Source organism: Phoca vitulina, unplaced genomic scaffold (genome assembly GCF_004348235.1).
Source record: "Phoca vitulina isolate PV1807 unplaced genomic scaffold, GSC_HSeal_1.0 scaffold12, whole genome shotgun sequence".
Classification (NCBI taxonomy): Eukaryota; Metazoa; Chordata; class Mammalia; order Carnivora; family Phocidae; genus Phoca; species Phoca vitulina.
The window spans coordinates 23160299-23182539 of NW_022589715.1; the positions used below are offsets into that span (position 1 = coordinate 23160299).

General features: G+C 41.5%; 1 protein-coding gene across 2 annotated transcripts in view; it reads right to left on the reverse strand.

Annotated features, from left to right (window-relative positions):
• DGUOK (deoxyguanosine kinase) overlaps positions 1–18884 on the reverse strand; it is a 30272-nt gene extending 11388 nt beyond the window's left edge. For both annotated transcript variants that reach the window (XM_032410669.1, XM_032410668.1), the window contains exons 1-2: positions 18687–18884; positions 7451–7563 (exon numbers count right to left, since the gene is read on the reverse strand). In XM_032410669.1, coding sequence (XP_032266560.1) covers positions 7451–7563; positions 18687–18870 — 297 coding nt within the window. In that variant the 5' untranslated portion in view covers positions 18871–18884. The remainder of the gene's footprint in view (positions 1–7450; positions 7564–18686) is intronic.
• Between the last annotated feature and the right edge of the window lie 3357 nt (positions 18885–22241).

Here is a 22241-nt window from a genome sequence, read left to right on the forward strand (position 1 = left end):
CAATGCATCTGCTCAGGACAAGCAGCCCCTTAAGAGACAGAGCTGTTGCCAGAAACAAAAGAAAACAGAAAAATCTCAATGAGATTCAAGAGACTGCCACATTGATAAGAACAGGCTGTCATAAAAACAGGAATAATATGAAAAGAACATTCTTAGAGGAGAAAAAAATGCAATTGCCAAAACAAAGCACCCTATGAAGACAGTAACTAGCAGATTGTACACTGCAGTAAACCTAATTAGTGAATGTCATACAGAACATCAGCTCAAGAAATTTTCCTTAAACTAAGAGGAAAAAAAAAAAAACCCAGAAAATTAGGACAGAAATGAAGACATACAGGTTAGAAGGAGGAGATCCAATGTACACTGTAGTATCGTGCTAGGGTATTTTTTGCCTTTCCTTTCTTTCCTCTGGAAAGATATATCAAGATGTAATGTCACTTGTGTTCCACCTCACAGTAATTAATATAATTCTGTATCACAAACAACTTTCCAAACAAGAGCTAAAATGATCCACAACTCCACAGTACCTGTAGTTCAGACAAAGGTACCTAAGGAAATGATGTTCCTTCTCATGAGACAAAAGTCCAATACAGAGAGGGGAAATGCCACCCCCAGCAAAGAGATGAGCAGAGGAAGACCATTACTCATAAGGCGTGTGTCTCCTTCTCATCAAATTTCATCATCACTGAGAATCACTAATAGAACCATGTAGTAGCTCTAAGTATTTAAGAACAAAGTTTAAAACTAGAAGCTATAGTAGGAAGGAATTGATCTGATAGAAAAGCTAAAACAAAAGAAAAAAATTAAAGAAAATTTCTGAGATGTGAGACTTTCAACCAGAAAAATTCAGAGTACCAGAAAAGATTTCATATATATTTATATATACAGCTTTCATAAACACACACACACACACGCACACACAAGAACCCAAAACTGGACCTATCCTACCAAAATACCGACAATTCAAAAAAACAAAACAAAAATCTAACAGCAGGGAAATCACATGAATTACTTATTTAAAAAAAAAAAGATCAGAACCATGTAATACTTCTCTACAACAGAAACTACCTTTTATATTACAGAGCAAAAGGAAGACATTTTTAGACAAGCAATCACTCAAATTATACCACCCACATGCCCTTTCTGAAAAAAATCTCTAAAATATATTTCAACCAACTGAAAAATTAAGAAACGGGAAGATGTGGAAATGAGAAAACAGTGGTCAGTGATCAACCAGGAGAATAGAGTGAAGTATAACTAAGGGTGTAACTAAGGAACTATTATTTATGTGGCTATGAAATTGAGTGCCACATTTCTATTGTTAAAAAAGAAATTTCACAATGTAAAAACATTCTGGATCTACAAAATTTCAGATAATTTCAATATACCTGGCAAAGAAGGTAATAAAAAAGTAGTAGAATTCTGTTTTGGCTTCTTTTTCTCTTTCACAGAGGCTCCATTAACATTGAAAGATAGGTTTAAACATGTACATTTTTAATTTACATGTTTCCCGTTAGGATAAAAATAGTAAGTTTACCATATAAGGAAAGGGAGAAAAATGAAAGAAAATATTAAATATAGCAAAAAAGGAAAAAAAAGGAGATGAAAGCACAAAATAAGGTGATAGAAATAAGTTAAACACAATTATAATAAGAGAAAAATTCGCAGGAAAGGCAAACCCTAACACTGGGTAAAAACTAAAAATCCTGTAAGAAAAATACCTAAAACAAAATGACATGTATTAGTTAAGGACAAAGGGACAGTGAAATCCACCCAATAGATGCAAATAAAAAGAAAGCAGATGTGGCAAAATTGTATTTTAAAAAAAGCATTATATGCTACAAGAGGGTTTTTTTATACTAATAAACCAATAAAGACTACACAAAGGAGTCATGAACCTTTTTACGTGCAGTAATAAAGCCCTGAAATTTAGAAATATAAGAGCAGAGCCGATTAAAAATACAAGGAGAAATGGACAAAAAGCACAAACTTTAACACACTTTTCTCATAATTTAATATAAAAAGTAGACCCCAATAATGAGAGCTCATTTTTAATTGTTATTAAGTCATTATTATTTTTCACATATCTGAAATTGATGTACATCTTACAATGTTTAAGTTAAACTTTAATAGACATTTTTATTATTCCTTAGAAGTATTATTAAATTGATTATGTGTCTTACGATCAATGGCATCTTAGAATTTGTAATATATGTCACACCAATTCCATACCTTAGAGATAATATATATTCTTAAAAGTCCATGGCACATTTACCAAAATTGGTCATACACAAAAATCGATCATACGTAAGCCATGAAGAAGACCTCAGTAAGTTCCCCCAATTAAAATTGTATAAGCCATGTTGTCTGACCATAACAAAATAAAATTAGAGTAAAAAAATAATGCACACACAAAATCTACTCAGAAAATGTAAAATTGGGGCGCCTGGGTGGTTCAGTGGGCTAAGCGGCTGCCTTCGGCTCAGGTCATGATCCCAGAGTCCTGGGATCAAGCCCTGCATCGGGCTCCTTGCTCCGCAGGAAGCCTGCTTCTCCCTCTCCCACTCCCCCTGCTTGTGTTCCCTCTCTCACTGTGTCTCTCTCTGTCAAATAAATAAATAAGATCTTTAAAAAAAAAAAAGAAAAAAAAAAAAGAAAATGTAAAATACCTTAAAAATAATTCTAGGGCAAAAAATAAATCAAAAACTACAATTACAAATTCGGTATTTCAGTTAAAATCTTATATGTCAAACTCTAAAAGACAAGGCCAAAGCTTATTCCATGAAGAAAACTTTCAGTTGCAAATGCTTTTATTTTATTTTATTTTATTTTTAAAGATTTTATTTATTTATTTGACAGAGAGAGAGACACAGCGAGAGAGGGAACACAAGCAGGGGGAGTGGGAGAGGGAGAAGCAGGCTTCCCGCGGAGCAGGGAGCCCGATGCGGGGCTCGATCCCAGGACCTGGAATCATGACCTGAGCCGAAGGCAGCCGCTTAACGACTGAGCAAATGCTTTTATTATTAAGGAAAGAGAAAAAGAAAAATACACAAACTAATCATTCAACCTAAAGAGCTTTAAAAATACAGAGGTTCTTAGAAAGAAATGAGTAAATTTAAAGGCCAAAATTAATGAATTAGAATGCAAGTCCCCACAGAATTAATAAAATCCATTAACTGGGTCTTTAAAAAAGAACAATCATCTATCAAATCTATCCCTCCCCAAATATTAACACAAACAAGCAACATCAGACAAAAAAACACAGTAATTCTGGATTAAACTATTAAAAAAATATAGGTACTACTTTTATACAATTAAATTTGAAAATCTCAATAGAAGGGCAATTTTCTAAGAAAACAAGGTTATCAAAATTGATTCAAGAAGGTGTAAAAAAAAAACAAAAAACAAAAAACCACAAACCCTGAATAATAGCTGAGGAAGGAACAGTTGTCCAGCAACTATTCCACCCAAACAGCACTGAATCCATATTATTTAAAAAATGATTTCTGGGGCGCCTGGGTGGCTCAGTCGTTAAGCGTCTGCCTTCGGCTCAGGTCGTGATCCCAGGGTCCTGGGATCGAGCCCCGCATCGGGCTCCCTGCTCGGTGGGAAGCCTGCTTCTCCCTCTGCCACTCCCCCTGCTTGTGTTCCCTCTCTCGCTGTGTCTCTCTCTTCAAATAAATAAATAAAATCTTTAAAAAAAAAATAAAAAATAAAAAATGATTTCTATCCTAACTTCAAAGAATAGATAATTCTTACACTAAAAGTGTAAAACTTCTCAATTCATTTTATAACCCCGATGGTAAAACCTGTCAAAAAATAGTAATACCAATTAAATATATAAATATACATGCAAAATTTCAAACAACCTATTAGCAAATTAATGGAATAGTGTATCATGATCAAAAGGGTTCATTCCAGAATGTACAGATGGCACCATTATCAAATCTACTGACTAATACTAAGAGATTAAAAAAGAAAAACCCCATGGTTATCTCACTAGATACTAAAAAGGCTTTCAATGAAAATTCAACATCTGATCCTGAGGAAAACAGTTCCTATCCTAGTAATTAGAAAGGTACTTCCTCCACATGATCTATTGAAACGGTTAACAATCACAGAACTTACATTGATACATTAGAGGTATTTCATTAAAGACAGAACAAGATAAGGCTGACTACCATCAGTGCTATTATAGTTAGTATTGCTCTGGAACTTCCACCCAATAAAACAAGAAAATAGAAGTGAAGTATGGATATTGGAAAACTCTTACAAATGCTAAGTATTTAGGGAAAACTATTATTTTCTGAAACCTCAAGCAAATAAAACAAAAAAAATAACAATAATATTACAAGACAAACATAACAAGTAACTGCTTTCCTTTAAAACAGTAACAGTCAATTTGGAAAAGATGATGGGAAAACGGATCCCAGTCACAATAATAAGAATCAAATAACCATTCAGGAATAAACTAAACAAGAATACTACTATGAGGGGCGCCTGGGTGGCTCAGTTGGTTAAGCGACTGCCTTCGGCTCAGGTCATGATCCTGGAGTCCCTGGATCGAGTCCCACATCGGGCTCCCTGCTCAGCAGGGAGTCTGCTTCTCCCTCTGACCCTCCCCCCTCTCATGCTCTATCTCATTCTCTCTCTCAAATAAATAAAAAAAAAAAAAAAAAAAGAATACTACTATGAAAAGTAAATAATGACTTGGGGAAAATTAGCCTCCTGTAACTTTTAAAGTCACATAAAGAGCAAAATAAAACCATAAAAGCAAGAGAAAGAAATGTAGGCGCATGTTTTCATAATTTTGGATTGTGAGTCTTTTTAAAACTTTAATACCAAAGGCAGTAATTATGAAGAAAAAGACAGATTTAACTACATAAAAACTTAAATGTATTATACTGCAAAATATATCATATACAGAGACAAAAGAAAAATGACAAACTGGGGAAAGGATCAGCAATATGTGATAAAGACTTAAGATACTTAACATACAATGAGTTCGTATAAAGCCATTACAAAAGTTTGAAGATCACAGTAGGGGGGAGAAAAAAACAAGAGGTCTTAATAGGCAATTCACTAAAGAATACTAATAAATGGCTGATAAATATAAAAAAGATGTTGAATTCATTGGTAATCAAAGATATGTAAAACAAAATAACACACTGTTTTCTTGCCCCTCATATTAGCAACAATGAAAAACAGTACCCAGTGTTGCCAAAAGTATGGGGAAAGTGGTACAACTTTTCTGAAGGAAAAGTTTGTGAAGTATAACAGGTGTCAGCAATCTACAAGATGTGTAATTTTTGGACATTAAAACTCCAACTGTAGATTATCTTAAGAAAATACAAAAGTACACAAAATTTAGCTGTTAACAAGAAAAAAGATGTAGCTACAAGGATATTCATCATTGTAACATTGTTTATAACAGGAAGAAATTCATATAGTACATGTAACATTATATATTAATTAAATTAAATATATCAATTACATTAATTAAAGGATCATATTATGCAGTATACTGCAATCATTAAAATTAACTACAAAGGGAAGACCTTGTATATCAAAAACCATGCAGGAAACAATTACAATTTTTGTTTAAAAAAAAGTAAATGTATATATGTTTTATACATTCATATAGGTGTATATAAATATATACATTTTCTCCTAAGTAGAAAGAAATCCAAAAGAACAAAAATGTTAACTATTTACCTCTGGATAACGGGACTGTGGGAGTATTAGCTATCTATATCTACTGCTGCATAACAAATTGTGCCAAAGTTTAGTGGCTTAAACAAAAAATGTTCATTATCTCAGTTTCTATGGGCGAGGAATCGGGACACAGCTTAGCTGGCTCGTTCTGCCTCAGGGTTTCTCATGAAGTTTCAGTCAGGATATTGGCTGAGGCCAGTCATCTGAAGACTTGACTGGGGCCAAAGAATCCACTTCCGAGAAGACTCACTCACACTGCTGTGGGCAGGAGGACTCAATCTCTTGCCTCATGGGCCTCTTCACAGAAAAGGATGCTTCATGACATGGCAGCTGGCATCTCCAGAGCCAGAAGTGATCAAGACAGATCAAGGTAGAAGATACAATGTCTTTTTTGGCCTACCCTAGCAAGTCCCACTGTTATTCCTGCTACATTCTATTCATCAGAATCAAGTCGCTAAGTCTAGCCACTCAAGGAGAGAATTAGGGTCTACCTCTTAAAAGAAAGTTCAACAAACAATCTGTGGACATATTTTTAAATCCCACAACAGGTGACCTGTGGCATACTCAGAGAAAGATATGTAATTTATTTTCTAAATGGAAAATTAACTTCACAAACACATACATACATACACAGAGACAATTTTAAAAAACATATGACAATAAGCATGATGTGCCTGCCAAAAGAGGTAACACAATTTTGAGCTGGAATAACAGAAAAATGCCACCTAGAACAGGTTCTATGATACTCTTTACGATTTAGAGTACCACTCTTAGCCTAAGTGGAAAACTAACCAACTGGAGCTTATCACCTAGACAAAGTTACTTCAGAATGAGGAACAGTCTAGGGGAAAATGGGTGTTTGGCTTGAAAGAAGACGCAAGGAGGAGAAAGAGCAAACAAATCATGAATTACCTTCAACTATACGAAGGGTTGTCATGTAGAGAAGATAAAAACTTAAGAAGCAGAACTTAAACCAATGACTCAAAGTCACAGGGACGCAAAGTGGCTGATACAAGAACTTTCTAACAATTAGAGTTTTGTTAAAAACCAGAACAAGCCACTTAGTGAAATGTTCTTGGTGGCTGCGGGAGGAGTGTGTGGAGACTGAGGCAACTTAGTGCCATTTCCTCAGCTACCCCTAAGGTTCACGTCCAAACTGGTCCTTCCCTACTCACACGGATATGGCTGGTTTTGAAACCAACGCGATGGCCCTTCCCAAAGCAGTAGACCTGACACTAGGTCCTATGCCACGAGGCAGAAGTGAAATGTGCAGCACTTGGCACGGTATGTGGCAAAGTGTGTGCTTTATAAACGTTAGCTATTATTTCTGCATTGACTCAGAGTGTGACAAGATGTTCGCGAAGTCCCTTCCAATTTCTAACACTTCATAAATAAGTTAAAATCACTATAATTAGCTCTTAATCCTGAAGGTCAGCTTCAGTAATATACTCAAGGGTAGGAATGACAAAGCCAGGACAGCTGGACATACTTTGGGAAACCACAAAGAACAGAGGCAGTCACTTATGTAGACATGTAAAAACCACAAAAATCAAAACTAAACATATTCAAACAAGTCATATCCTCTCTGGCATATGTGGTCTGCTTTCTGGAATGAAAAGATTTTAAAAAAAAGAGACTCAAACTGGGCTGTTTCACCTACTCAGAGCAAATCAGATTATGACAATTAGTTTATTCACCCATGCTGGCCAACTACCCACCACAACTGAAAACTTACTTTTTGGGTGCCAACAGCCTGGACACTCTGCCATGTCGCTACAGGTTCTGTAGCTATGTGCCACTCTGGGTAAGTTTTCGTGAGTAACTTCACAAAGGTGGACTTTCCCACGGCTGCAATGCAAACAGCATGTATCGGGACCCTTCCCACATCAGGGCTGCAGGAGAAGGCTGCTACTAAACTCTGGCACAGAGGCCCAACTGAAGGCAACAAGTACCAGTTTTCCCAATTTCCACACTCAGCACCAGACCAGTGTCCGAATGATGATGGGGCAGGCCATACTAACCAGTCACCGTAATGAACGCAGGCCAACAGGGAGGAAAAATACCCTTAAGATCTAACTTGCAATGTTATTGCCCTAACCTCCCAGAGGCCAAGTATTTAATGAGAGCTGAAAATGTAAGAGGACTACCCAATGTAGAGGAAATCAGCTACATAAGTTGTAAGGCTTGAATCATATTTATTCTGTGGCAGTGTAAAAACTGCAAGTTTTTCAGGAAAGAAAATTTGAGATTATGACCCTCATTCATTCAACAAACCTAACCAATATTTATTGGAGTGCTTACTATGGGCTCAGGACTGTCCGGCACTGGGGGTACAATGGTAAACCAAACATAGGACAGATTTTTGCCCTCATGGAGCTTGTATGGGAGATACTAAACAAACATGGAATAACTAATAACAAAGTGTTAAGTGCTAGGAAAGAAAAATGCAGGATGGCTCTAATACAGCTCAGGAGACTGGGGAAGGTTCCTCTGGAGAAAATGCTATCTGAGGTAAGATCTGAAAGGTGAGGAGTTAACCAGGCCAGACGAGGGGGAAGGGTAATCCAGGCAGAGGGAGCCGCATAAACAAAGGCAGGGAAAAGAGAAAGAACCTGGTGTGGGACGAGACAGAAGAGAAGCATGGGCCTAGAAGAGGCATGGGCAAGTGAGGGAGAGTGGCTCAAGATGTGTGCAGAGGCAGGTAGGCAGGCCAGGCCAGATCAGGCACGACCTCATAGCATGCTAAGAAGTTTGAATCTATTCTAAGAGCAATGGGAAGTCAGTGGCAATGGATTTTAAGCAGGGAATGATAAGATTCCATCTCATTTTTAAAAGATCACTCTGCCAGCTGTGTAAGAATAGACTGACACAGAAGCAGGCAAAGCAATTAGAAGATAATTGCAGCCTGAACCAACGGATGGCAGAGGAGGTGGAAAGTAGTGGTTGCTTTGAGGAATATTTTGGAGATGAAACCAATCTAGTACAACAAATGATCTCTTCCCATTTACGCCAATGTCTGGCCCATTACCTTCCATGAGCTCCAGACTCACTATCTAAGAGCTCTCCAAACACCTCCACTTGGATGTCCCACAAACACCTCAAAGTCAATCTGCTCCCTACATGAATGAAGTCATCATCGTCCCCAGCAAACTGAGCGTCCTCCCATACCCCAGACCTCAGGGGACGGTAGCAGCATCGCTCACTGTCAGAACTTCTCCCTCCTCTGCCAAACCTCAAGTAGCCACCAAGTCCTTTTGCACCTGCCTTCTACATTTCCCCCATCTGTCCTTTTCTCTCCATTCCCACCTCCAAGCTCAAGATCAAGCTCTCATCTCTTGCCTCTCTGACTCTGGCTTTGCCCTCTTTAATCCATCATTCATACTGCAGCCACAGTGAACACAAAATAACACTGCTTAAAACCCTATTGCCTTCACGAAAAATACAACCCTTTGGCATGGTCTATGAGACACAGCAAGATCTGGCCCCTGCGTGTACCTCTCCAGCCTCAGCTTCTTTTAGGAACCCTGAGCTCCTGCTGACCAAACTCCTTGCAACTCCAATCATGCCATGTTCTTTCCTGCAAATGTGATTTTGCCTATGCATTCCCATTTCCTGGAACACCTCCTCTCCTCACCTGGTCAACTCCTACTCAATCTTCAAGATTCTGCTCAGATGTGCTCCCTGTATAAAGCTTTTCCAGATCCTGATGCCTCTGAGCTGGATCAGCTAATCATCCTTTATATTTGGCCTGGCTTTCTGGGTAAGAATTCATCACTGCAGGGCGCCTGGGTGGCTCAGTTGGTTAAGCGACTGCCTTCGGCTCAGGTCATGATCCTGGAGTCCCGGGATCGAGTCCCGCATCGGGCTCCCTGCTCGGCAGGGAGTCTGCTTCTCCCTCTGACCCTCCCCCCTCTCATGTTCTCTCTCTATCTCATTCTCTCTCTCAAATAAATAAATAAAATCTTTAAAATAAAAAAAAAAAAAAAAAAAAAGAATTCATCACTGCAATTGTAACTCAGTTTCTCCAGGTAGAAGATGGGGCTCCTCTAGGGCACACAGGGTGGAATCAGAGCCCAGCACAATGACCTGACTGAATAAAACACTTAATACACTACTAATTTTGGTTCCCTCTGAAACTGACATTTGTTAAAAATCAAAAAATGACTTAAGAGTATGTTTGGAGTTCAATCCCTTCTATGAGAGATGGTCTTTCTCAAGCAAGTTCTACCCTGAGGAGGAACCCAAATGGAACCAAAAGAAGGAAGGGAGGCACCTTTCAAGTCAATTCTATCAGCCACTTACAGCTACTGATCAGGTATGAGGGGAGGTCTCCGAAGAGCCCACATATCCAATGTGTGCCATTGATTACACAGCACTCCAGCCCCTGTCTGAACAACAGAAGCTAAGAACAAACAACACGAGTCTGTGTGTTCTGTACAGTCATGCTCCTCTCTCAGTTCCATCTCTACCCAGCCCATGTGTGCCTTTGCACATCCACCCAGCCTCTGCTCTTCCCATACATCAGTGAATAAATGCCTTCCCCTGCTCTTCCTGGCCTGCGTCTAAACCCCTTCCCCCTACCAAGCCTAAGGCCCCACCTCTTCCATGAAGTTTAGAATGTCTCTAGCTCACATGGAAGTCCTACCACACTGGGCAATTGAATCAAACAATATTTATTAACTGCTTATGACATGTTTAGCATTTAAGTGTTTTGATTGCTTCATGGGTCTTAATTTTGGTTTCTTAACAGGATCTGACTCTCTGGGGTTGGGACCCAGGAATCCACATTTGTAAGTATGCCCCAAATGATCCTAATGCATACTTTTTTTTTTTTTAAGATTTTATTTATTTGTTTGACAGACAGAGAGAGACAGCGAGAGAGGGAACACAAGCAGGGGGAGTGGGAGAGGAAGAAGCAGGCTTCTGGCTGAGCAGGGAGCCCGATTCGGGGCTCGATCCCAGGACCCTGGGATCATGACCTGAGCTGAAGGCAGACACTTAACGACTGAGCCACCCAGGTGCCCCCTAATGCATACTTCTATTTGAGGTTGCTATCCAGAACAATCTGATCAAAATCAACAGAAGTAGTTTTTAAAAATATATATATAGGTTTTAAAACCATATACCAGACTACTGAATAAAAGCCTATAGGCTTGCCATGAAGTACCTAACAGGCTGACAGGAATTACAAATTGGTTGTTTATATATTATCATATGCCTGCCTGCTCTGAGTAGCCCCTATTTTAAAATAATTTAGACTGCAGGTTGTTGATTAAATCTAAAACGTGGTCCCTGCCTACCAGTCAAAAAGCTATTTTAATTAATAGGGAAAGATTAAGGCAATTGAGATCGCTGGGATTGAATGATCGTTAGAATTACATTTTTTAAATGTTAAAAACAATCTAAGAAACTACTGCAGATGGAAAGGAAGGGCCCTGAGGGTTAGGGAGTGCCAGCTTCACCTCTGAGATCAGACACTATTAGTTCATCTAAAAGCAGTCAGGACTCTGAGGAACCGACTCATGCCTTTTAAACACACAAAACCCGGAATGCCAACAAATTTGATGTAATGGGAAATATACAGTTCCAATTACTGGAACAATTACACCAGGACAATACTTCTGCCCTGCACCCCACTGCCCATTCAAAAGCTTCTGGAAAGCCAGTTTAGTAATCAGGAGCCAGTTTCAGCAAAGAATGACAGTAAATGGTAGTGGCAGGTCCTAAGTGCTGTGCCATCCAGGTTGCTCTTGCGCTCGGAGAGCCTAGGTCATTTGCCATAGGGCAGTATTTCTTAAGCTGTATTCCAATGGAACTCAGCTGTGCCAGGCACCAGCCACAAATATGGAATAATTTTAAAAGATAATTCAAAGTTATATATTCATATTAAAACCACACACAGCATAACACTTTTTAGTGCTATAATACCTAAGCATAAGTTTTTTCTTCCTGCTTGGGTTTTGATTGTTGTTGTTTGAGATTTACTTATTTGAGGGGCGCCTGGGTGGCTCAGTCCTTAGGAGTCTGCCTTCGGCTCAGGTCATGATCCCAGGGTCCTGGGATCAAGCCCCGCATCGGGCTCCCTGCTCCAAGGGAAGCCTGCTTCTCCCTCTCCCACTGCCCCTCCTGTGTTCCTGCTCTCGCTATCTCTCTTTGTCAAATAAATAAATGAAATCTTTAAAAAAAAAAAAAAGATTTACTTATTTGAGGGGGGAGGAGCAAAGGGGGGTGGGGAGAGAAAATCTCAAGCTGACTCCCCACTGAGAACAGAGCCCAATGCAGGGCTCTGTCTCACAACTCTGAGATCTTGACCTGAGCCAAAATCAAGAGTCAGACACTTAACTATCCGAGCCACCCAGGCGCCCCTGTTTTTTTGTTTAATTTTTTAAGACATGTGTTTTAAAGTGTTCCCAGGGGCTTCTTAAGAGTGATGTCTGCTTTTTTCCTTTTTTTTAAGACTTTATTTGCCAGAGAGACAGCATGAGAGCACAAGCAGAGGGAGCGGCAGGCAGAGGGAGAAGCAGGCTCCCCGCTGAGCAAGGAGCCTGATGTGGGACCCGATCCCAGGACCCTGGAATCATGACCTGGGCCAAAGGCAGACGCTTAACGACTGAGCCACCCAGGCATCCCTGCCTGCTTCTTTCCTGCTACACTGGCCTCCTCCTAGGGAGCAGAACACTCATGTCCACCAAAAGCCACTCCTCTTCATGCAGCACTGGGCAAACAAGACGAAGTCCTTCCTTTGGTCTCTCGGCAGAGCACCAGCTTCTTATGGTATCATTATCACAATTTAGTTAGATCTCAGGTTCACTGTTATCTCTCAATATACTTTTTAATATCATGAGATTTGGGAGGTATCAGATCTCAGAATCAAACCTTCCTTTCAGACCTTAGCTCTTACTGAACTTTATTATATGTGCCATGACTTGGAAAAGGGTAGGAGGTACTTTCTTAGAGTATATTAGTACAACATGTTGATTTTTATTAGCACCAGGACGGTCATTCCACAAGCTACATCAAAGAGTTCTGTCGCTAATTTCCATCCTTTCCTAAGTCATGATTTTTTTCTCTCCACAAATGTTCCTACAAACCATGATGCCTGCTATTGCTACATTCTGCTAAAACCGAGCAATTAGATAGTATCTGATGTCACACCCCGAATAATATATTACTTTCAATGTAATACAGTTGTATTTTGTGTGAGCCTCTTAAACGTACCATCACCTCCAGGCATTTTCCTAGCCTGAACAAAATTTAAAACATGACAAAAATCCAATTCTGAAACCTTGTACCAAAAAGCAAACTAAGGCAGTAAATGTAAAACTATCTTAAAAAAAAAAAAGTCTTCCAAAGAACATGTGAAGCCTGTATTTTAGGCTTTACGTTTGATGCTGTATCCATCTACTCATTCACTTACTGGGTGTTTATGGAAGAGCTACCAGGTGCTAGGTACTGTAATTAAACCGATGAACTAGGCAGAGACCCTGCCCTCGAGGAGCTTATACTCCACCGCTGAAACAAAGTATCCAGGATCAGAAAGGCTCTGAGCCCAAAAGCATTCTGGGCAAACTTAACAAAAATCACTCAGCAGGCTTAAAAGAAACTTAATACCTTTTTGCTCTGATTCCTCTTACTGTTTTTCCCATGGGAAACTATGCTTCACAACAACAAAAGTTGCTCTCAGCTCCGAGCATACGATTCATCCTTTCACTATCACCTTCTCAGTGAAGCCTTCTTGAACTCTCTCTGGTCCACTTCACCCCGAGGGGCAGAGGTAACCACTGCCTGCCCTGACTTACCAAGGTATTACATTATAATTATTTGTGACCCGTCACTCTCTCCACTTGCTTTTTGAAGACACAAACTGACCTTGTTCCCTTTGCATCCTGAGTATCCAGCCAGATACCAGGAATGGAGATGGATGGAATGAGGTGAATCACAGAAACAAAGACTCCAATATACAATGTTTAGAATAAATAGGCCTTTTTTTTCCCTAGGATTCTTTGCCCAATTGTTTATATGCAATAAAAGCAATAGCTGCACATTAGTAACGTTAGACTGTATGGAACATACTATTAGGGAAGCTCTCTCTACTTTATGTAGAAGTCTCTAGACTGTAAAAGTGACAAAGTTTCTTCTTTTTTGGTTGGGTCTTTGAAAATCAAAGTGAGAATGGTCTGAGATGACTCACTGCCAGTATCTCATACAGCAATCCTTTCTTCAGTTGAGGTCTGTAATTATAAAATAACTGGTTTGGGAAGGCAATAATACACTGTAGCCATGAATACACTTAGAAGATAGACTAAGTATTTTATTTCTTAGGTCTTAAGGAATTCTAGGCACCAAACTTTTCATTTTCCATCACACATGGCATATGGCTTAACTCATACTGGGCGCCATTAGGTGCCACCTCACTGACCCATTTTCCTTACGTGTTGTGGTCTGCACTTACAGAATCAGATCAGCAGTCATGCTCAGAGCAGCATGACTACAAGAAAAGCCCCTCTAAACATATCTAATTTCAGTTAGGACAGGGGTTTACCTTCCCTTATTCAGGTGTCCTGGAGGGGTACTGATTTGTTTGGGGATGCCACCTGTGATTAGAGAACAAGATCACTCCTGCCTTGATTTTAAAGCAGCTTAAAATATTCCCTCCGTGGGCACCAATGACTAACTTCCACATGGTATCACAGCACAGGAGTCAAGCATCTGATAAACACTGAAAAACTACAACGGGTCAGGCAGGGGGTTAGGTGCTGCTGATGCAAAGATGAGCAAGACACTAAGTGGCCAACCCAGGCAAGGTGTTGGATGTGCAAACAATCCTCACAGAACTCAAGTGCTGCAGCAGTTGTGGGTACAAAATGTTAGGAGAGCACACAGAGGAGGCAGTGACTAATTCTGCCTGAGGACAGTCATCACGGTGTGTGGGGTGATGGAGAGTAGTAGGAGGTAAAACTAGAAACAGCCAGATTAGGGGCCCCCAGTCCACTTGCCATTAGTCACATTTTCCTTGGGCAAGTGCATTCACTTCCAAGGCTTCAACAACTACCCCCACAATCAACAACTTCCATATCTGAAATCTCAGTCCCATCTCTCTCGATTTCAGGCACATGTCCTAATCTACCTCAGAACATCTATGTATGTCTCAGAGGCACCTGATAACCAATCTATCACTCTAACGTCCCCAGACTTCTTCCTTTATTCCCATCCTCAGTTTTCAGTCAGTGTCCAAACTATAACCTCACTGTCATCCTCTATGCCTCTATCCCTCACCTCCAAGTGGCCACCTAGTCCTGTCAATCCCACTTCTAAAATCCCTCTCAAACCTCCATTCTTCTCTGTCCTTCCATTCCCTCTGTCCAGCCCTGCATCTTCCCACATTCCAACTACAACGACAGCCACAAAACTATCTACTCCAAATTCTGTTCCTGCTCATTCACTCCACACAACGGATGCATGGTACTATGGGTACTGCAGCAAACAAGACATACAAAGAAAGTGCCTGCTTTTGAAGCTTTCTGTTTGTTCCTTCTGGCCAATTTCTTTTTTAAAATGAATCTGGGTGGCCCAGTCATTAAGTGTCTCCTTTTGGCTCAGGTTATGATCCCAGAGTCCTGGGATCGAGCCCCACATCGGGCTCCCTGCTCAGCGGGGAGTCTGCTTCTCCCTCCGCCCTTCACCCTGCTCATGTTCTCTCTCACTCTCTCTCTCTCAAATAAATAAAATCTTAAAAACAAAAATGAATCTGGTCATGGCACATGCCGGCCTCAAGTCTTCAGTAGCCTCTCACCACCTACACAACAAACTCCTAGCATGCTGCACAGGCTGTTCAACATCTAGTAAGTCTACCCTTCCAGCCTCTTGTTCTGCCATCCAGGCACAACCCTGTTCTTAAGATTGCATGTTTCTTCAGGCTTTTGCCTTGGCAAATGTGACTTCCTGTACTTGGAACATTCCTTCGTCATCTCCCCCTCAAGAATTCCTACCCCAGAGATTCTGAGTTCCCATACCCAAGCGACTATGGCACTCATCACATGGTATAGGAATTGTATTTAGAAGTCTGCTCCTCCCATCTGGTTATGAGCTCCTTAAAGGACAGGAACTGTACCACAGGGGAGTCTACCCTCATAGCAGGTACTCAGTCAGTCTTGATTCGAGTAAAAGCAAGGAACAAGTATATCCATCTAGAAAGGTTAAAAAGCAAACGTCAGGAAAATTGGGAGAGGGAGCTCAAACTTCACCTGATGGCCTGTCCAAGTACTTATTGTGTGAAGTACTTTGGTACTTCTCTGGGCTCTGAGAACAGAGCTTCCTTTAGAGGCATGTTTCCCAAAGAACATCTTTAACACCATGAGGCAGGGAGCAGGACCCTCCCTTTTCAATCTTTCTGATGTTTCTGATTTGGCTGGAGAAACACAAAAAACAGATGTGGTGACTGGTCTCACTTTAAATTCATGACCACTAAGTCCAAGTGGGTCCTTAATGCTAACTGGCAGCTCTACATTTCTCTTGCTCACTCGCTAGACTAATTCATGTCTTTCCTCTCTCTTCATGCTCATTCTGCTTAGCTGAGCGTTCTCCCTGTTTCACTGAGAAAACAACCAAAAGACCTTCCCCATGTTCCCACCACGCCTACTCGAGTCAGTACTCATTTCTGTTGCCATTCACACTGTTAACTAGTGATAGACTGCGCTCCTAGCTTAGGCTAACCTCTCTCCACTTCGGCAACAGACTCCATTCCTTCTTGCTTACTAAAATCACTCCAGTAATTATACCCTGTCTCCTGCTCCACCAATTTTTTCCCCTCTCTACTAGACCATTTTCACCAGCTTACAAACATGATCTAATTCCTCTTACAAAAAGAAAAAACTGAAAACAACTCCCTCAAACCCTCCCCATTTCAGTTACCACCCTATGTCTTCCCTTTTTAGGAAAACTTCCAAACAGTTGTCTTAATCCACTGTCTCCAGTTCCTCACTTCCCATTTTCCTTGAACCTATGCCGATCAGACGTTAACCCCTACTGTCCCTAAAAACTGTTCTTCTCAAGTTCACCAAAAAGCTCTGTTACTTAAACAGCATTACACAGTTGAACATTCCCACCCCTTGAACACCTTCTTCATTTGGCTTCCAAGTTATCATTCTCTTTTGGTTTTGCTCTGACCTCAGTGGTCATTCCCTTTCAGTCTCTTTTGCCTGGTTTCTTCCCCAATCTCCTTTCCATCAACACACAAGGTCTCCTGCCTTCAAATACCATCTACATTTATACCTCCAGTCCAGGGAGACTCTGAACTCCAGACTTATATATCCAACTGCCTCTTCACCATCTCCACTTAGATATCTAATAAGCACATAAAAACCTAAAATGCCTAAAGACAGAATCTTGAAACCATCCCTTGCCCCGAGTATCTTTTCCCATGCTTCTCCATTTAAGAAAATTTGGAACTCCCATTTTTCAAGTTGCTCAGGCCAAAATGATTGATCTCTTTATCTCACATTCACCCATCTGTTACCAAATCCAGTTTGCCCTGCCTTAAACTGTAACTGGAACCCAACTGCCTCTTACCATCACCATTACCACTCTGCTCCAACTCACGGCAACTCATCATTGCAATAACCTCCTGACACCTTCTACTTTCAACATATCAGCCAGAATCACCTTTTCATAATTTAAGTCAAATCATGTCCCTTGACAGCTCAAACCTTTTCCAATGGTAAGTAAAAATCCACCACGGGCTAAAGGCCTATACAATCCAGCCATTCCTTACCTTCACACCTCATCTCCTTCCATTCTCCCCCTTGCTCACTCTGCTCCAGCCACAACAGCTTTCCTCCTGTTCCCGGAACACACTATCCACCTCAGGGCCTTTGCACTTGGGTCTTCCCTCTGCCTGGAAGATTCTTCTCCCAGTTACCTACATGGTTTCATTCCCTCATTGTCTTCTGGTTTTTGTTCCAATGTCACCTTCTCGGTGAGGCCTGTCTTGACTACCCTATTTAAAACTGCCATTTCCCTCAATCACTCATCCCTGAATTTTCCCCATCACACTCATTACTATCTAATACATTGTTTACTTAATTTATATTGTTTATTATTTATCACTACTAGAGTGCCACGAGAGATTTTTATTTGTTCTGTTTGGTGCTGTATCCTCAGGGCCAAGAACAGTGCTGGCAAACAGAAGTTGCTCAAAGGGTTATTTGTTGAATGAATAAAATAAGAAACTCTTAATTTGCTGCTAGAATGCCTTCAATACTCAACACTTGCTAATCTCCTTAGGGCTCAGCACCTTAGCTAGTAAAACCATCAAGTCAGAATTTGGTAACATTAAACTGAAGTGTTTTGCATTCATTTTGTTTTATGATTACTTTTTATTTAAGATACTGGGTCTCTACTGTTATAAGTTACTTTTAATACATGTTTTAAGTTTAAAAAGTGAGTTTCTTATAAGAAATTATATGGGACTAGAAGAGAGACACGGTAAAATTAGTGTTAAGTGGTATTTGAATGACTGAACTTTAGGAACTCTTAAGGTAGGGCTGCCAGTGAAAATACAGGACACTAGTTAAATTTTAATTGTAGATAAATAATTTTTTTCTAGTTTATGTCCCAAATATTGCATAGGACACACACTAAAACAGTATTCGTTATCTGAAATCCTATTTTAAATGAGCACCTTTTTCCCCCCCTAAATCTGGCAACCCTATCTTAGGAGAACAAAGAAATTACACCCTGCTCCTTGTTCGCATCCATTTCGATCAGAACAAGCTGGTAGAACTCTTGTCCTAGCTACAGACTTCGTGGATGTGGAGGAGTACTGAGGCCTGACATCCTAAAAATCAAAGAAACAAAGGCCTCTTTGGGAGGGGAAAGGCCCCGCGGCATCAGACCGCGGGGGAGGGGGGGGGGGTCTGGGCCCAGCTCCCTTTCTCAGCCTCTCAGGCTTGCAGCCACTTTCCGGCCCTTACCAATATTTCCTTCGATGGAGAGCCTTCGAGGCCCGCGCTCCGCGTGCAAGCCCCTCAAGGGGCACACGCCACCGACCGGGCTCTGGGCCATGGAGCTGGAAGGTGCTCGCAACAGCCTTCGAAGGAGCCGGCCCGCGGTCATTCCACCCACAACTTGCGCAGCTACCACTTCCGCCGAGAGCATTTCCGCCCTCGGTACAGCCGTTCCAGCGCTCCGGCGCGCCTATGACGTCAGGAGATCGCCAGGCAAGAAGTGGGTGGGGTCGAGCCGGCTGGGGGTGGGGCCAAAGGGACGGCTCTGTTCTCGCGATGTTTGTGGATGAGCGAAGCTAGATGGGACAGACTTCCGGTGTGGGGGGTGCGGGAGACTTAGTACCTGCGGTTGTTACGGGGGCTAAGCCTCTCGGTTTTTGTCGAACAGCAACATCGTAAAAGAGGCATAAACTCACCAATCTCATCACCTTTGTATTTTTGTGTAACTTTTAAGTCATAACTAAAGACAAATCAAAATAACTGTAATTGTAAGCGAGGCTTTTCCAGGTGTTTGCTTTTTATTCTAATATGGGTAGCAACTGGACTATTTTAAGTAGGAAAATGACACAATCTGATGATGTACGCAAATTAGCTTTTTCCCATTCACTGCGACGTGCAGCACAATGCTGGCACATTACTGAATAAATCAAATTAGTTCATTACACTCCACCTCTTATTTTGTCTTTTGAATGAATAAATAAACGTTCGCTCGATTTGCGTAGTAGCCAAAAATCTTATTAGGCTAAAGTGGGTGGAGGCTCAGGACATGAGTGGAACTCGTTTAAACCAGATAGATTGGGTCCTGTGGGCGTGAACACGGCGGGGGTGAGGAGCGGGCCAGTTTGGGGCGGTGAGGATTCTGAATGGGATTTGTCAAAGGCTGAGCAGAACCCGGGTAGAGACTTGCTGGTGTTTAAAACTGGAGTCCCCCTGTCGGTGGAGAGCTGCGCTCTGCTCTGCCGAGGGGCAGGGACAGTTCTGAGCTGCTGCCCCCGGGTGAGGCCCTGACTGGCTTTGTCCTGCCACACCCCGTTGTCATAACGACCTCAGAACTAACGCTTTATGAAATGTTATTAGAGGGTATTTCCACCTTCCACTGTTGAAACCACAAGAGTCAAAGCAGGAGTCCAACAGTCAAACCGGCCTTCAGGCAGCACTCAGAGGTGGGAGGTTTTAGGAAACAGGGACCTGATTGCAAGGGGTTGGGGGGGGGTCGGTGGCTGGGACACCTGTCTTGCATAAAAAGCACAAGACCTTTTTCTTATACTGATGTTTATATGGGATGGCTGAAGTGATGTTCGTATATTAAGCACATTTTTAAAAAATATAGGTTATAAATTTATTTAGGATAACCTAGATGGAGCACCAATGGATATTGGAACAGCTAAAGTCTGTCCCATCCTCTGCTCCCATTCTCACAGCCACCTTCGTGTCAAAATACTGCGTATATTCCTTTATCAATGTGAACTCAGACTTGGAAAATATTCATCAAAAAAAGTTTGAGAGATGGGGCGCCTGGGTGGCTCAGTCGTTAAGTGTCTGCCTTCGGCTCAGGTCATGGTCCCAGGATCCTGGGATGGAGTCCCGCATCGGGCTCCCTGCTCAGCGGGAAGCCTGCTTCTCCCTCTCCCACTTCTCCTGCTTGTGTCTCTCTCGTCAAATAAATAAATAAAATCTTTAAAAAAAAAAGTTTGAGAGAGGCTCTCAGCACCCAGAAGGTCTCTCTGCCTTTGCTGCCATCAGGGTCATTGTGAAGGTTAAATGAGGAAGTTGTTAGGAAGGTTAGGTGCAGACAGGTAACTAAACTTCTCCTTAAAGTTAGAGTTACTAAAAGTTATTATTTTTTTTAGACTTTATAGTAAAGTGTAGTATGTAGTGAAGAAAAGAGCTTGCATCATAAGTATGCAGGTTAATGAAATTTTGACAAACTGTACGTTACTTGGATTCAGATAAAGATATAGAGCATTGCTAGCATCTCCAGCATCCATTTGTCCTGCCAGCTACTACCCACAAGAAGTAATCAATAGCCTGACTTCTTTTTTTTTTTAATGTTTTATTTATTCATGAGAGTCAGAGAGAGAGATAGAGAGAGGCAGCGGCAGAGGGAGAAGCAGGCTCCCCGCTGAGCAGGGAGCCCGACGTGGGACCCGATCCCAGGACCCCGGGATCGTGACCTGAGCCGAAGGCAGAGGCTTAACCATCTGAGCCACCCAGGCGCCCCTCAATAGCCTGACTTCTAACAGCAATCGTTTTGCCTGTTCTTTATATAAATGGAATCATATAGTAGGTACTTCTTTCATTCAATATTATATCTATGAAATTTATCCATGCTATATATATAGCTGTAATTCATCCTCGTTGTCGTATAGTGTTCCAACACATTGCTATACCACAATGTATTTTATCTGTTGTGCTATTGCCGGACATTTAAGAGTTTCTAAATTGGGGCTATTATGAAGAGGGTGGCCATGAATATTCTTGAATATGTCTTTTGGTAAAGTTATGCATGCAGTTCTCTTGGGTAATACCTGTGAGTGGAATTATGTGATTGGTTATTTGTATGTTCAGCTTTAGTAAACATTCCCAAGCAGTAGACAGTTTTACAGTGTTTGTACCAATTGACACTGCCACCATCGTGAGCGGGCACTGTGGTTGTCCCACATTCTTAACAACAGTTCGTATTGTCAGCTCTTCATTTTGTCCAGGCTGCCATATATAGTTTTAATCTGCATTTTCCTGATGATTAATGAAGCAAAACACTTTTTCATATGTTTACTGGCTATTTCAGTAACCTCTGTTTTAAAGAGGTTCCCTGAATGCACTCTGACTGATACACCTAATCATGAAGGGAAGCATTTAAGGAGTAGTTAAGAGTGTGGGCTCCTGAGAGCCGGGGGTGAGGGTTGAGAAAGATAACCCACAAGTAGCACTTACCGCCTGCCACACAGCTACCACCCAGTACACTTTCCATCATCAGTAATGGCTGCCTTCAGCTTGACCCTCAGTGCCTGGGACATTTTTGCTATTTATCTTTAGTTGACTGCCTGTTGTATTTCCTCTCTCCTCAAGCTACTGTAACCTACCCATGTTTCCCCCCTCTCCCCCCACTGTCAGCGTATGACCTGACTTCCCCTGAAGACTTCAAGGACCGCACTTCTTAAAATGGGGTAAGACTGGGTGGGGGCAGGGCAAGGAACAATGGGTCAGCCTCCCCATCTTCCCCCACATGGAGACTCTGATGCACCCCTCTACAGCAGGGATTTGTCAGTGCTCCACATTTCCTCCCATCCTGTGTGTGTGTGTGTGTGTGTGTGTGTGTGTGTGGCTGTCCTCTGGCCTCCTCCCCATGCTTTCTCTCCCAACAGCCTGTGACTGAAGCTCTTCTTTGCAAGACTGCCCTCGGCCTACCGAAGCCCTTTCCCAGCCCCTGTGGAAAGCATGGGACTTTACCTCCCCCCAGAGTGTGCCTTCTCCAATCACTGATAGGTCAGCGTGAAAGCCCAGTTGCATCCAGTCAGGCTT